Source organism: Bufo gargarizans, chromosome 6, assembly GCF_014858855.1.
Source record: "Bufo gargarizans isolate SCDJY-AF-19 chromosome 6, ASM1485885v1, whole genome shotgun sequence".
NCBI lineage: Eukaryota > Metazoa > Chordata > Amphibia > Anura > Bufonidae > Bufo > Bufo gargarizans.
Window position 1 is genome coordinate 174167380 of NC_058085.1, and position 17850 is coordinate 174185229.

The 17850-nt window shown below is 38.7% G+C and overlaps 1 protein-coding gene across 1 annotated transcript in view; it reads right to left on the reverse strand.

Moving 5' to 3' along the window:
• The window catches only part of GRID1 (glutamate ionotropic receptor delta type subunit 1), a 1225827-nt gene that overhangs the window by 95176 nt on the left and 1112801 nt on the right, over positions 1–17850 (reverse strand). Inside the window, exon 12 of the mRNA XM_044299563.1 lies at positions 6465–6660. Coding sequence (XP_044155498.1) covers positions 6465–6660 — 196 coding nt within the window. The remainder of the gene's footprint in view (positions 1–6464; positions 6661–17850) is intronic.

A 17850-nucleotide genomic window follows, 5' to 3' on the forward strand; every position in this document is an offset into this window, starting at 1 on the left:
TGCTACTTGATGATCAACTGAACAGCTCTAACCACCTGCGTGAGTACTGAGATCGGACGCAAGTCCCACTCGTACAATCGCGAGATCGGGCTGGACTGTTAGTTCCTGCAAGCCGTGAAGACGCAGCGGCGAGTCTAGCAGTTTTCCTTTAGCAGTTTTTCCTCCAGCGTTCAAAGCAAGTAACCTCTTTTCATGAGGTAAGATTATTTACATCTTAGGAAAGACTACCCTCTGGACAGAGGTAAGACTTCAGCGGATAACATAGACTGTGTTAAAAGTTTGAACAGCGGAATACAGCCAACGGATCACAGTGTCTGTTGCGGTCTAGTGCATACATAGTGACTCGGACGCTTTTTGGTTGCTATAGGAAGCAACACAAATATATGAGTGTGTATTAACACGCAGCGCTCCATCAGGTGCCCTCCTTCACCACGTATTTCACATTTTATCACTATTATGGATATTATTAAATCACTATTCTGTTATTAAGAATAATTTATCACCCCTATTTCTTACTTATTGTTCTTATCACCGATGTACTTGGACACCACTGGAGAATTGTTCATGCTTCAGCAAGTTTTCCATATGCTTGATTAAGCCTCCCATGCAACTACTGTGAATTTTATCAGTGTTATATATATGGTCGACCTATTATATAGTGTTTTAAGTATTTAGTATCTTAAATATTGTGTTTTATTATTGTATTATCATTTTGAAGTGCAAACAATTGGCATTTTAAACCATTAAATCTGAGTATTGCCATAGAGCGAGTGCTCGCTTCATTACTTCTATTCCTATAGTAATGACCCCATTTTGAAAACTAGGGATTAAGGTGCTAGTATTATTGGTACTATTTTGGGGTATATATGATTTTTAATTGCTCTATATTAAGTTTTTTGTGAGGCAAGGTAAGCTTTAGCACCGATTTTAGATCATGTGCATTTTTTATAGTGCAAGTTGTTACGGACGCAATGATATCCAATGTTTTTTTGAAAAAAAATATGTTTTTGTGTATCCATTTTCTGAACACCTTTTATTTTTCTGCCGATCATCTTGTGCAAGGGCTCGTTTTTTGCATGAAGAATTGGCGTTTTTATGGGCACCATTTTTGGGTACATATGATATTTTGACCATTTATTATTACACTTTATGGGGCAAGGTGACCCGAAAATTGGTTGTATTTATTTTTACAGCGTACACTTGAGAGGTTAAGTCATGTGACATTTTTATAGAGCAGATCATTACGGACGTGACCATACCTAATATGTATACTTTTTCTTATTTATTTAAGTTTTACACAATAATAGCATTTTTGAAACAAAAAAATGTCTCCATAGTATGATAGGCATAGCTTTTATTTTTAATTTTTGGCCAATTGTCTTAGGTAGGGTCTAATTTTTTGCTGGATGAGGTGACAGTTTGATTTGTACTATTTTGGGGGGCATATGCCTTTTTAATCTCTTGGGGTTCCACTTTATGTAATGTTAGGTGACAAAAAATGACTTTTTTTGCACAGTTTATTTTTTTATTTTTTTTACGGTGTTCATCTGAGTGGTTAGGTCATGTGATATTTTTATAGAGCAGTTTAGAGCAGGCAATATCTAATATATAAAAAAATATATATATTATTTCACTTTGACAAAATAATAGCAGTTTTGAAGAAAGAAAAAAACTAATTTTAGTGTCTCCATTGTCTGAGGTCATAGTTTTTTTTGACTGATTGTCTTAGGTATAGACGAGGTGACAGTTTGATTGGTACTATTTTGGGGGCCATACACCTTTTTGATCTCTTGGTGTTGCAATTTTTGTGATGTAAGGTGACAAAAATGGTTTTTATTTAATTTTTTACTGTGTTCAGCTGAGGGATTAGTTCATGTGATATTTTCATAGATCTGGTTGTTACGGAAGCGTCAATACCTAATATGTATATTTTTTTATTTATTTCACTTTTACACAATAATAGCATATTTGAAACAAAAAAAAATGTTTTAAGTGTCTCATGTTCTGAGAGCTATAGTTTTTTTGTTTTTTGAGCAATTTTCTTTTGTAGGGGCTCATTTTTTGTGGTATGAGGTGACGGCTTTATTGGTACCATTTTGTGGGACATGCGCCTTTTTGATCACTTGGTGTTGCACTTTTTGTTATGTAAGGTGACAATGTATTTTTTTTTACAGTGTTTTTTATTTTTATGGTGTTTATCGGACGGGGTGGATCATGCGATATATTTATAGAGGCAGTTGTCATGGAAGTGGTAATACCTAATATGTGTGTTTTTTCCTGTGTTTTTCCAATTTTTTTATCATAAAATCAAGGGAAAGGGGCGTTTTTTTTCCCCTTTTTTTGTTGAAACTTAATTTATTAAAACACATTTTTTTTGTTTTTGTAAAACTTTATTTCTGTCCCACTCTGGGACGACAACTTTTGAGGATCTGATCCCCTCTGCAATGCATTACAATACATCTGTATTTTAATGCATTGCCTGTTAGTGCATTACACAAAGTAATACACTATCAGGTTGCCTAGGAATCCCAGCCTGGGGCTTGATATCCTCTGCCCATGTAGAAGGCAGGTCCCAATGCCGTGCAAGCCCGATGGGCTTCCTCACCTGTCACAAACCCCTTCTATGCCGCAGTCAGTGTTGACTGTGGCATAGAAGGGGTTAATCCACCAGCATTGGCTTTTATAGCGATGTCAGACGATATAGCAGGGGCCCGGCTATCAGGGACTGCTGTGCCCCTGCAGTGATCGGACGGACACTGCTCCGGTGCCCCCCCGATCGCCATGACGTAACAGTACGTCAAAATGCGGCAAGTCACTTGCCGCCATGACATACTATTACGTTATATGTCGGGAAGGGGTTAATGAGGAAGATAAATGGAACATGTCACCCTTTTCCTTGCTTCTTAAAGATGACACCCACAGGCATTCTTGAAGCTGCCTGCCCTTACATTACAAACATCATTATGACTGATTATCATAATCATAATAGTTTTTAAGTTAAAATATTCTCTCCTCACTTTTTTTAAATCCAACCTTGAAATGTTCTTATAGAAAGCACGTTCTAATGTCAGGATGCTCTATTAGAGTCTATGTTTAGCAAACGGCAGCCTTTTATCTATAGAGATATCTAGACAAGATAATTGTAATAATACCATCAGCACAAAATGAAAGCTTTATGAAGATTATATTCTAGATAAAAGATGCTTATTTATTTAAATAGTAATGTCGCCTGTGACTACTGCAGTCTGTCCTAACCAGCCTCTTTATTAATTGATGGAACTAGCTTGTATATTTAAAAAGTCTATTAATCTGCTCACACTCGCGGTCTTATCACATTTGTAAATAGAAGTCAGGAAACACTGTCTTGTTGCCATTTTCTTTCAGTGTGCAGCATGCTCTTTATTTGTAGGCATATAGCAATGAGGTCTATGGTGCTTCGGAGATATAATAAAACCCCAAGCACACAAAATAAATTATTTTAGTCTCATTTAAATAAAAATCCTATTAACAATATGACTTTTAGTACATGATAATAATGAAAATAATGGATCCTCATAAAATAACTTTCATTTTTATTATTATTTGCACACTCAGTCAAACAATGTTTATGGAAGTCCACATCTCTTCCCACCACCTAACCAAGAAATCCACCAACTCCAAAGGATGGAGTCGCTGATAGTTGGCACTACAGCTTCCTACCTACTTTAATAGAGAGATTTTCTCCATAGCCATAAATAGTAGATTAACTTTGGATGAACTCACTAATATCTATGGGAATGGTCAACAATTTAATACTGTTGGGGGTGTTGCAACTCTCACTTGATAGCAGATGTCAGAAACTGAACAATCAGACATGTTGAATTTTCCAATACTTTGTCTTTATAGTGGATAAGCTAAGAGTCTTAAGGTCCTATTACACCTACAAATTAAGCAGGCAATTTTTGGAGTGATCTCTTCCACAGTATGGATACAAGTGATCACTAAAGCCATAGTTTGTCTCATACTAAATCATTGTTTGCCGGCAACAGAGTGCTGATTACACGGCACAACCTGCCAACGGCAAATGATTATTTTTAAACATGTTGAAAGACTCTGATTACCTGGTAAATGAGAGTTTGCTTATTCATTGGGTAATTGGTGGCAACGAATATTCATTAGCGATGATCTTATTGATTATTTGCCAGTGTCACAGGGCCGTTATTCCTTTCCTTTTCTTTATTTAGAATGTATACGAACACGTCTAAGCGTGAATGTGGACAATAGCGTTAGGATGAATAGATATCAGATAAACAAGCATTCAGCCAAAAGACTTCTAGGATGTATGTACCTTTACTTACAAAAATGTTTGTGTTTCCTCTGCCCTTGTTGTCTGTGGAATCAATTGTATAAAGTTTCATGTACACTGTCATCTTTCCATGTATGCCTCTGTTTTTCTTGTTTTTTAGCGCATGGATGTAAGTATACTTTGTAGTTAAGATGAAATTAAATAGCAAAGTAAAAATCTCCTATTGTTAGAATCATAACAAGTAATTATGGGGATCCATATCAAAACTCTGAAAGGGGCCTATGAATGGGGAACCTTTTTTTCCCCTGCTCCATTACTTGACCATTCAATGCTGTAAAATGTAATTCCCCAAGCCATCTCCTTATCCTTTCACCTCTGAGGCAGTAGCAAAACCTACTGCATTCAAAGTTACTCCTATCCCTGGTCTTATAGGAAGACCCAGAAGCAGAAGATATCCACATAAGAGCAACCTACAAATGAAGTGGTTTGTCTCTAATTAAACATAAAGGTGACACGAAGTTGTAGGTATATTAACTTGACCGAGACTTGGAAAAGTAAAAGTAAATGACTCAGGATAGACTGTGATGACTGCACAAGGTATATTTTAAATGGTTAAAGCCATGCTATGATTAATGTAGAAAATGAAAATCAGACATCCTATAGTACATTACATCCTTTGTCTAACAATGTCGGAACTAGCCCTGTACTTCACAATGATATAAAGCTCCCCCCACATACACATTCAATTCCAATTGATTTGCTAGATTTATTTCAAACTGCCAGCTCAGGGGGCATATCCTAGTTTTTCATCCTGAGCTATGTTAAAATTGCAATTCCTTTAAGTTTTATTACTTTTGGTTTTATTACTCTTGTCATCTGAACCCTTTTCATAAGCTCACATTTAAAAAAAATAAACACATTTCACCAAAATTCACCAAAACTTTGAAATTATCAAGCAATAAAAGATGTAAAAAATATTACTATCCTATTCTTGTTAATTACATGAACTACTACATCCATAAATATGAAAGATACAGGCTTAAATTATAACTGTTGTATTTTATTTATTTTTGGGAGTATTGGATTGTGGTGATTAATATCTCCTTGGTGGCCCTATTTCAACTTTTCACTGTGTATTCAATTACCCCTTAATTCCACATTGTTGTTCCCTGTACTGCCTACTTTTACCTATGCTTAAAATAGGGTTGCTAGGCATGTTCCGTCTATCTGTTGAAGGACTGTAAGTAAATGATTAAAGCCAGGTCCTCCCCAGCAGCTGATAACAGTGCCTGGGCTGTGTGCACTTCTCCCTGTCCCTGCGCTTGGCAGACGCTCCCTCACTCAGCAGAGCTGGAGAAGTAGAGTTGAAGCAGCGCAGACCAGGGAAGGGAGATTTGCCATCTGCTTGGTGTATACATGAAAGCAACATGTGATAAGAGGACCCCTTTGTGCTGCAGGAGATTAACCCTTTAGGGGGGAGGGCTCTGGTTACTGACACTTTTGGGGGGCTATTGTTACTGGCTAGTGAGGGCAGGTGGGATTAGCCTCAGGGTGAGGGCAGTGGCGGCCATCATAACTGAATAGTGAAATTGCAATTTTATGCAGACTGGTTGCTAAGGGCTGAATCTTATTAATTATGGGGTAAGTCAGTCTAATAGTAACTGATTTTGGAATATCATGTTATTAGTAACTACATATATGAAAATTGAAATTAGGGTCTAAGTGTGACAGTTATCCTTTAAGGCCCCCATGCATCGGGCAGATCATCTCTTAGAAGCATTCATAAGAATGATCACTAACCATGGTCTGCTGGTTTAAAGGTGTAAAGGTGCCGCAGAACACTCAAGGAATAAGCAAAATGCTCATTCATTGGGTAATTAGATATCTTTCATACGATCACTTAAGTCATTGTTTTCCAGCAGCAGCTCATGCCATCTAAACAGCCTCTGCTTCTGGCAAACAATGAATCTGTATGAGGATGAGTGATGGCATTAGCAATCGCTCCTTCCCAAATTGTGGAGGAGATCAATGCATGTAAATGCAACCATCTTCACTCATGAAAAAGCTATTGCTAGGAAGGATTGTTTTCTTCCCAACAGTCATCTGATCAATTGAGCAGTTTAAAGAAGCCTTTAAATGGCATAGTTGTGATAGTTTTGAATGAAGACACATTTCTTACCTTTCTAATTCCTTCTGAAGGGTTGGATACGCAATTATCAGCTCCATTGTTTTTGCTAATCGTTCTCCACAGCTCTGCAAATGTGCTATCTTGTTCCAAAGTGTTAGTTCCTTTTGCTTTAAAATATTCATATACTGCTGAATCTTTTACTGTCCCATAAGATAAATCCATTTGTTTGGCCAAGTCTTGAAATGTTCTACAACAGAAATAATAGATAATGTAATGTAACAACGTTTAATTATAAAAATGAAAATATAGTTATAATAGAAACCATAAAAAATAAATCAAACATATTACAAATTATATATTATATATTAAAAAGTGAATTCTCAAAAACTGCTATATAAATAAACAAAAGTGACAGACCTCTAAGATCAGCATTAAAGATGAGCGAATCAAAGCTGGCAAAGTGGAAATTGTTTAGAATTTCAGGAAAAATTTGATTCGCAACGACTGTGAATTTCCTCGTGCTTCGTGGAAACAAATCACAATTTTCCTAAAATGGTGGTTAAATATGTGAGGATTGAGGACATGGGGCATGGAACTCTGGGAAGGCGGGATCACACAGATTTACATGCCTGAATACAGCCAATCAGCATCCAGCCATCCCTGTGATATCACAGCCCTATAAATATGGCAACCATTTTAGATTCTGCCATTTTCCAGCATTCAGAGTGCAGGGACAGACGTGTGAAGGTGCTATGGACAGCAATTTAAAAAAACCTCCTTGTGGGGGAAAAAAGAGAAAAAAAATATTTATAAGTGCAGGGAAAGGATGGAGAGGAATCATTTCAAAGCATCTTAGTGCAGGGAGAGATGACAGAATGCACTAGGAACATTGATAGGAAAGTGATTTACAAATGCAGGGAACGATTATTTGGGGATTCAAATAGTCATTAGACAGCTCTGTCAATCCAGCTTTTTGTTATTGGGCTGCAAGTGTTATGTTGAAAAGCCATTAGAGGTTTGTATCTTAGTATCTTATTCAGTACTACAAGAAAAATATATACGCATTTCACTTCTGCAGTTATTTCTGGTGAAAGCATATAGGGGTGTATTTCAGTAAAAAAAAATATATATATACGCACTGCACTGTTGCAGTTATTTCTGGTGAAAGCAGATAGGGGCGTATTTCAGTACAACAAGAAATATATATACAGTGCTGCCCATAATTATTCAAACCCCTGGCAAATTTTTACTTAAAGTAACTTTTATTCAACCAGCAAGTGATTTTTTAATGGGAAATGACAAAAAATAATAAGACGATGTACAAGAGGCATTATTGTGGAAAAAAAAACATTTCTCAGCTTTTATTTACATTTGAGCAAAAAGTGTCCAGTCCAAAATTATTCATACCCTTCTCAATAATCAATAGAAAAGCCTTTATTGTCTATTACAGCAATGAAATGCTTCCTATAATTGCAGACCAGCTTTTTGCATGTCTCCACAGGTATTTTCGCCCATTCATCTTTAGCAATGAGCTCCAAATCTTTCAGGTTAGAGGGTTTTCTTGCCATCAACCTGATCTTTAGCTCCCTCCACAGAGTCTCAATTGGATTCAAGTCTGGACTCTGGCTGGGCCACTCCAAAAAATAATGTTGTCTGCTAACCATTTCTTCACCATTTTTGCTGTGTGTTTTGGGTCAATGTCATGCTAAAATGTCCACTGGTGCCCAAGGCCAAGTTTCTCTGCAGACTGCCTGATGTTGTCATTGAGAATCCTCATGTATTGCTCTTTTTTCATGGTGCCGTTTACTGTCATTAGATTTCCTGGTCCATTGGCTGAAAAACACCCCCAAAGCATTAGGTTCCCACCACTATGTTTGACAGTGGTGATGGTGTTCTTTGGGTTTAAGGCTTCTCCTTCTTTACGTCAAAAGAAGGAAACATCATTGTGACCAAACAATTCAATTTTTGTTTCATCTGACCATAACACAGAAGACCAGAAGTCTTCTTCGTTGTTCAGATGAGCTTTTACAAAGGCCAAGAGAGCTTTTGTGTGCCTTATCTGGAAAAGTGGAACCCAGCAGTGTACAGTGTCCGTTGGATTGTCTGCCTTGAGACATTGCCACCAGCAGAGCCCAGATTCACCAGGATGGCCTTGGTGGTGATCCTTGGATTCTTTTTCTCCTCTCTAACTATCCTCCTAGCCAGCAGAAGTGTCACTTTTGGCTTCCGACTACATCCTCTGAGATTTTCCACAGTGCGGAATATGTAAATAAAAGCTGAGAAATGTTTTTTTATTTTTCCACAATAATGCCTCTTGTACATCATCTTATCTTTTGGGAGACACCTATGTCATTTCCCATCAAAAAATTACTTGCTGGTTTAAAAAAAGTAACTTTAAGTCAAAATTTGCCTGGGGTATGAATAATTATGGGCAGCACTGTACGTACTGCACTGTTGCAGTTACAGACGTGGACAAAATTGTTGGTACCCTTTGGTCAATGAAAGAAAAAGTCACAATGGTCACAGAAATAACTTTAATCTGACAAAAGTAATAATAAATTAAAATTCTATAAATGTTAACCAATGAAAGTCAGACATTGTTTTTCAACCATGCTTCAACAGAATTATGTAAAAAAATAAACTCATGAAACAGGCATGGACAAAAATGATGGTACCCCTAGAAAACACAGAACATAATGTGACCAAAGGGACATGTTAATTCAAGGTGTGTCCACTAATTAGCATCACAGGTGTCTACAACCTTGTAATCAGCCATTGGGCCTATATATATGGCTCCAGGTAATCACTGTGTTGTTTGGTGATATGGTGTGTACCACACTCGACATGGACCAGAGGAAGCAAAGGAAAGAGCTGTCTCAAGAGATCAGAAAGAAAATTATAGACAAGCATGTTAAAGGTAAAGGCTATAAGACCATCTCCAAGCAACTAGATGTTCCTGTGAGTACAGTTGCACATATTATTCATAAGTTTAAGATCCATGGGACTGTAGCCAACCTCCCTGGACGTGGCCGCAGGAGGAAAATTGATGACAAATCTAAGAGACGGATAATCCGAATGGTAACAAAAGAGCCTAGAAAGACTTCTAAAGAGATTCAAGGTGAACTTCATGCTCAAGGAACATCAGTGTCAGATCGCACCATCCGTCGTTGTTTGAGCCAAAGTGGACTACATGGGAGACGACCAAGGAGGACACCATTGTTGAAAACGAATCATAAAAAAGCAAGACTGGAATATGCCAAACTACATGTTGACAAGCCACAAAGCTTCTGGGAGAATGTCCTGTGGACAGATGAGACAAAAATCGAAGTTTTTGCCAAGGCACATCAGCTGTATGTTCACAGACGAAAAAATGAAGCATATCAAGAAAAGAACACTGTCCCTACTGTGAAACATGGAGGAGGCTCTGTTATGTTCTGGGGCTGCTTTGCTGCGTCTGGCACAGGGTGTCTTGAATCTGTGCAGGGTACAATGAAATCTCAAGACTATCAAGGAATTCTAGAGAGAAATGTACTAGCCAGTGTCAGAAAGCTTGGTCTCAGTCGCAGGTCATGGGTCTTGCAACAGGACAATGACCCAAAACACACCGCTAAAAACACCCAAGAATGGCTAAGAGGAAAAAATTGGACTATTCTAAAGTGGCCTTCTATGAGCCCTGACCTCAATCCTATTGAGCATCTTTGGAAGGAGCTGAAACATGCAGTCTGGAAAAGGCACCCTTCAAACCGGACACAACTAAAGCAGTTTGCTCATGAGGAGTGGGCCAAAATACCTGCTGAGAGGTGCAGATGTCTCATTGACAGTTACAGGAAGCGTTTGATTGCAGTGATTGCCTCAAAAGGTTGCGCAACAAAATATTAAGTTAGGGGTACCATCATTTTTGTCCATGCCTGTTTCATGAGTTTATTTTTTTACATAATTCTGTTGAAGCATGGTTGAAAAACAATGTCTGACTTTCATTGGTTAACATTTATAGAATTTTAATTTATTATTACTTTTGTCAGATTAAAGTTATTTCTGTGACCATTGTGACTTTTTCTTTCATTGACCAAAGGGTACCAACAATTTTGTCCACGTCTGTATTTCAGGTAAAAGCATATAGGGGCATATTTCCATACGACAAAACTCTTTATTTATTTTTTGTCAAATTGTATAGTGGCCTATTTCATTCCACCAAGAAATATATATTCTCAGGTCACTTCTGCAGTTATTTCTGTTAAAAGCGTATAGAGGCGTATTTCAGGAAAAAAAATATAAATATATACGCACGGCACTGTTGCAGTTATTACTTGTGAAAGCGTATAGGGGCGTATTTCAGTACTGCAAGAAATATATATACGCACTTCACAAATTTTTTTCTGGTCAAAGCATATAGTGGCCAATTTCAGAAAATATATTCTCAGGTCACTTCTGCAGTTATTTCTGGTTAAAGCGCATAGGGGAGTATTTCAATACTACAAGAAAAATATATTCTCACTTCACTGTTGCAGTAATATCTGGTAAAGCCTTTACTGGCATATTGCAGCAGAAAAATATACATTTGCCATTTGCTGGTGCACTTACATGTAGAAAAACCTTTATTGCGTTTGTATGTGTATTTCGCCATAGGAATGTGCACCTGCATACAGAGTTGTGCTGACTGAACCCCCCACATTCTTTATTGAAGCATATCATTAGAAAAATAAATATACATTCGCTATTCGTTCCTGCACTTACAGACGTGGACAAAATTGTTGGTACCCTTTGGTCAATGAAAGAAAAAGTCACAATGGTCACAGAAATAACTTTAATCTGACAAAAGTAATAATAAATTAAAATTCTATAAATGTTAACCAATGAAAGTCAGACATTGTTTTTCAACCATGCTTCAACAGAATTATGTAAAAAAATAAACTCATGAAACAGGCATGGACAAAAATGATGGTACCCCTAACTTAATATTTTGTTGCGCAACCTTTTGAGGCAATCACTGCAATCAAACGCTTCCTGTAACTGTCAATGAGACATCTGCACCTCTCAGCAGGTATTTTGGCCCACTCCTCATGAGCAAACTGCTCCAGTTGTGTCCGGTTTGAAGGGTGCCTTTTCCAGACTGCATGTTTCAGCTCCTTCCAAAGATGCTCAATAGGATTGAGGTCAGGGCTCATAGAAGGCCACTTTAGAATAGTCCAATTTTTTCCTCTTAGCCATTCTTGGGTGTTTTTAGCGGTGTGTTTTGGGTCATTGTCCTGTTGCAAGACCCATGACCTGCGACTGAGACCAAGCTTTCTGACACTGGCTAGTACATTTCTCTCTAGAATTCCTTGATAGTCTTGAGATTTCATTGTACCCTGCACAGATTCAAGACACCCTGTGCCAGACGCAGCAAAGCAGCCCCAGAACATAACAGAGCCTCCTCCATGTTTCACAGTAGGGACAGTGTTCTTTTCTTGATATGCTTCATTTTTTCGTCTGTGAACATACAGCTGATGTGCCTTGGCAAAAACTTCGATTTTTGTCTCATCTGTCCACAGGACATTCTCCCAGAAGCTTTGTGGCTTGTCAACATGTAGTTTGGCATATTCCAGTCTTGCTTTTTTATGATTCGTTTTCAACAATGGTGTCCTCCTTGGTCGTCTCCCATGTAGTCCACTTTGGCTCAAACAACGACGGATGGTGCGATCTGACACTGATGTTCCTTGAGCATGAAGTTCACCTTGAATCTCTTTAGAAGTCTTTCTAGGCTCTTTTGTTACCATTCGGATTATCCGTCTCTTAGATTTGTCATCAATTTTCCTCCTGCGGCCACGTCCAGGGAGGTTGGCTACAGTCCCATGGATCTTAAACTTATGAATAATATGTGCAACTGTACTCACAGGAACATCTAGTTGCTTGGAGATGGTCTTATAGCCTTTACCTTTAACATGCTTGTCTATAATTTTCTTTCTGATCTCTTGAGACAGCTCTTTCCTTTGCTTCCTCTGGTCCATGTCGAGTGTGGTACACACCATATCACCAAACAACACAGTGATTACCTGGAGCCATATATATAGGCCCAATGGCTGATTACAAGGTTGTAGACACCTGTGATGCTAATTAGTGGACACACCTTGAATTAACATGTCCCTTTGGTCACATTATGTTCTGTGTTTTCTAGGGGTACCATCATTTTTGTCCATGCCTGTTTCATGAGTTTATTTTTTTACATAATTCTGTTGAAGCATGGTTGAAAAACAATGTCTGACTTTCATTGGTTAACATTTATAGAATTTTAATTTATTATTACTTTTGTCAGATTAAAGTTATTTCTGTGACCATTGTGACTTTTTCTTTCATTGACCAAAGGGTACCAACAATTTTGTCCACGTCTGTATATCTTGAAAAACCTTTAGTGACATATATCAGTAGAAAAAGAAATATACATTCGCCATTCGCTACTGCACTTATATCTTGAAAAACCTTTATTGACGTATATCAGTAGAAAATAAAAATATATTTAGCATTCACAGTTATATGTGGTAAAGCCTTTAGTGGCGTATTTCAGTAGAAAAATAAAATAAAATAAAAAATATATTCAGCATTAAGCCCTGCAGTTATATGTGGACTGCAGTTATATGTTGAAAAGTCCTTTTTGTGGTATGAACCGAATTACGTTGTGGTGAAATTTTGCATTTTCGTTTACACACTGCGTGCTTACATGACGACGTCTATAAGAGCGGTGCACCAATTCAAGTGAATACAGTGGGGCAAAAAAGTATTTAGTTAGCCACCGATTGTGCAAGTTCTCCCACTTAAAAAGATGAGAGAGGCCTGTAATTTTCATCATAGGTACACCTCAACTATGAGAGACTGAATGGGGGGGGGGGGGGGAAGAATACAGGAAATCTCATTGTATGATTTCTAATTAATTAATTGGTAAATTCCTCGGTAAAATAAGTATTTGGTCACCTACAAACAAGCAAGATTTATGGCTCTCACAGACCTGTAACTTCTTCTTTAAGAGGCTCCTCTATCCTCCACTCGCACTCGTTACCTGTATTAATGGCACGTGTTTGAACTTGTTATCAGTACAAAAGACACCTGTCCACAACCTCAAACAGTCACACTCCAAACTCCACTATAGCCAAGACCAAAGATCTGTTGAAAGACACCATAAACAAAATTGTAGACCTACACCAGGCTGGGAAGACTGAATCTGCAATAGGCAAGCATATTGGTGTGAAGAAATAAACTGTGGGAGCAATTATTAGAAAATGGAAGACATACAAGACTACTGATAATCTTCCTTGATCTGGGGCTCCACGCAAGATCTCACCCCGTGGGGTCAAAATCATCATAAGAACAGTGAGCAAAAATCCCAGAACCACATGGGGTGACCTAGTGAATGACCTGCAGAGAGCTGGGACCAAAAAAACAAAGGCTAGACACTATGCTGCCAGGGACTCAAATCCTACAGTGCCAGACGTGTCCCCCTGCTTAAGCCAGTACATGTCCGGGCCCATCTGAAGTTTGCTCGAGAGCATTTGGATGATCCAGAAAAGGAACGGGAGAATGTCATATGGTCAGATGAAACCAAAGTAGAACTTTTTGGTAAAAACTCAACTTGTCGTGTTTGGAGGAGAAAGAATACGGAGTTGCATCCAAAGAACACCATACCTACTGTGAAGCATGGGGTGGAAACATCATGCTTTGGGACTGTTTTTCTGCAAAGGGACCAGGCCATGAATAAAGCTATGTATGGTGAGATTTTGAGTGAAAACCTCCTTCCATCAGCAAGGACATTGAAGATGAAACGAGGCTGGGTCTTTCAGCATGACAATGATCCCAAACACACCGCCCGAGCAACAGAGGAGTGGCTTCGTAAGAAGCATTTCAAGGTCCTGGAGAGGCCTAGCCACTAGCCAGTCTTCAGATTTCAACCCCATAGAAAACCTTTGGAGGGGGTTGAAAGTCTGTGTTGCTCAGTGACAGCCCCAAAACATCACTGCTCTAGAGGAGATCTCCATGTAGGAATGGGCCAATGTACCAGCAACAGTGTGTGAAAACCTTGTGAAGACTTACAGAAAACGTTTGACCTCTGTCATTGCCAACAAAGGGTATAAAACAAAGTATTGAGATTAACTTTTGTGTTTGTGTTATTGACCAAATACTTATTTTACACCATAATATGCAAATAAATTCTTTAAAAATAAGACAATGTCATTTTCTGGATTTTTTTTTCTCATTATGTCTCTCATAGTTGAGGTATACCTATGATGAAAATTACAGGTCTCTCTCATCTTTTTAAGTGGGAGAACTTGCACAATTGGTGGCTGACTAAATACTTTTTTGCCCCACTGTACACTATGCACTAAACTTGCACAAAAATGCTAATTCACACCAGTACGCATCTATCTGTGGTATTGCTTACTGGACACTACGGGCACTTCTCTGCAGCACAGAAACCGCACTAGGACAGTGTCTCACTCTTCCAGAATGGACCTACTTCCTCCGCTACATCCCGTTCACTTCAGATCACTCCACCTCAGGCGCCATTGTTTTTTTTTAAACTGACAACCTATAACCCTCTGTTGAAAAGCCTTTAGTGGCGTATATATGGGAAAAAATAAAAATATACTCGGCGTCCACAGTTCCAGCTATATGTGGTAAAGCCTTTAGTGGCATATATTAGTAGAAAAAAGAAAAAGATATTCGGCGTTCAGCGCGGCAGTTATATGCGGTAAAATCTTTTGGGACTTATTTTGGTGGAAAAAAAAATTGTACTCAGGCTTACTTCGATTTACCGGACGAGCAAGGGGCAGACTACTAAAAGGTCAAAGGTGAGATCCTAGTGAGACTGGGGTGAATGTGTTGGTCCGGGCCCAACAGATGCATCAGTGGGAGTTTAACCCAGCTGAGCCAGCGAGGCCCCAGTATTATAAACTGACGTACTGAGTCCCACTGTTATGCTAGACCGTATTGTAGCTGACAAATTCTGGAGGGCATTGCCACCACCCCTCCAGCGCTGGGTTGGCCAGACATCTCCAAATAGTGCCCTGGGGTAGCTATGACCTTGCGGTTCGCCTGGCAGTCGTTTTGCGGCAAACTTTGTTCTTTCGCGGTTCGTCGAACATGCAAACATATGGCGATGTCCCCTGGGCCATATTCTTTTGCATTGTGTCGAACATTGACTTATGAAACATCCATCAGGTGGGACAGGGCACCCAATTGAGACGTTTCAGCACATGGACACACCCCCTTCCCTATAAATAAACCCACTCTTGATGCCATTTTACATTCAGTCTTTTGCCAGTGTAGGGAGAGGTTGCTGTGTGAAGCAGGGACTGACTGTTAGAGACTAGCTAATAGGGCAACAAAAGTCTGTCTAAGAACTGGTATAGGTGTGCTATCGATAGGTGTTACATACTGAGGGGTGTGATATACTTATAATACAATTTCTAACATAGAAAGTATATTATAGTATATTTGTATTGTGAAGCAGTTGTGTGTGGTTCTGCCACGATACTTCAGCCATACAGAGGGACAAACGCTATTGGAACAACTAATTGCAACTGATGAGATATATCAGTTGCCTTAAAAAATAAACTAAATGAGGCAGGGGTGTGATATACCTATGAAATACTTCCTATATAGTGCATTTGTATTGTGCAGCATTTGTGTGCAGTTCTGCTGAGATACCGCAGCTATACAGAGAGACAAGCTATTGGAACAACTAATTGACACTGGTGTAATATACCAGTTGCCCCCCAAAAAAACTGATTGAGGCAGGGGTGTTATATACCTATAATATAATTCTATATTGTGCATTTGTATTGTGCAACATTTGTGTGCGGTTCTGCTAAGATACCGCAGCAATACAGAGGGACAAACGCAATTGGAAAAAATAATTGCAACTGGTGTGATATACCAGTTGCCCCACGAAAAAATCGGATTAAGACAGGTGTGTGATATACCTATAATATACTTTCTATATAGTGCATTTGTATTGTGCAGTATTTGTGTGCAGTTCTGCTAAGATACCACAGCTATAGAGAGGGACAAACGCTATTGGAACAACTATTTACAACTGGTGTGATATATCAGTTGCCCACAACCCACAAAAAAATAAATGATTGAGGCAGGGTGGGGATATACCTATAATAAACTTCCTATATAGTGCATTTGTATTGTGCAGCATTTGTGTGCGGTTCTGCTGAGATACCACAGCTATATAGAGGGACAAATGCTATTGGAGCAACTAATTGCAAATGGTGTGATATACCAGTTGCTTCCCCCCCCCCCCAAAAAAAAAATGATTGAGGCAGGGGTGTGATATACCTATAATATAATTTCTATATAGTCCATTTGTATTGTGCAGCATCTGTGTAATGATTCTGCTGAGATACTGTAATACAGTTATACAGAGGGACAAATGCTATTGGAACAACTAACTGTGATATAGCAGTTGCCCCCCAAAAAAAAATAATTAGGCAGGGTTGTGATATACCTATAATATACTTTTTATATAGTGCTTTTGTATTGTGCAGCATTAATTTCTAACATAGAAAGTATATTATAGTGCATTTGTATAGTGCAGCAGTTGTGTGCGGTTCTGCTGCGATACTTCAGCCATACAGAGGGACAAATGCTATTGGAACAACTAATTGCAACTGATGTGATATACCAGTTGCCTTAAAAAAAACTGAATGAGGAAGGGGTGTGATATACCTATGAAATACTTCCTATATAGTGCATTTGTATTGTGCAGTATTTGTGTGCAGTTCTGCTGAGATACTGCAGCTATACAGAGGGACAAACACAATTGTAATAACTAATTTCAAATGGTGTGAAATAACTGTTGCACCATAATAAACTGATTAAGGGGTTTGATATACCTGCTGCCAGCAAATATTTATTAAAGGGAACCTGTCCCCGGGATTTGGGGTATAGAGCTGAGGACATGGGTTGCTAAATGTCCACCAGCACATCCGCAATATGCAGTCCCCATAGCTCTGTGTGCTTTTATTGTGTAAAAAAATGATTTATGCAAATACACATGCAAATTACCCTGAGATGTGTCCTGTATGTGAGATAAGTCAGGGACAGGACTCATCTCAGGTTAATTTGCATATGTATATATATATTTTTTTTTTACATTTTTACATAAATAAAAGCACACAGAGCTATGGGGACTGGGTATTGTGGATGTGCTAGCGGCCATCTAGCAACCCATGTCCTCAGCTCTATACGCAAAATCCTGGTGACAGGTTACCTTTAAGGGGTTTTATATACCTGCTTCCACAAATACTGCTCTTCTATAGGGACTTTGTCACAGGGTCATTTTAAAAATGACAGGCAAGGGAAGAGGCAGGCCATTCCACAAGAGTGGTAGGGGTCGGGAGGTGCACCATGCCGGAGTCTAAGTGGTAAGTTGGAGAAAGTGCGTGCAATTACGACAAAG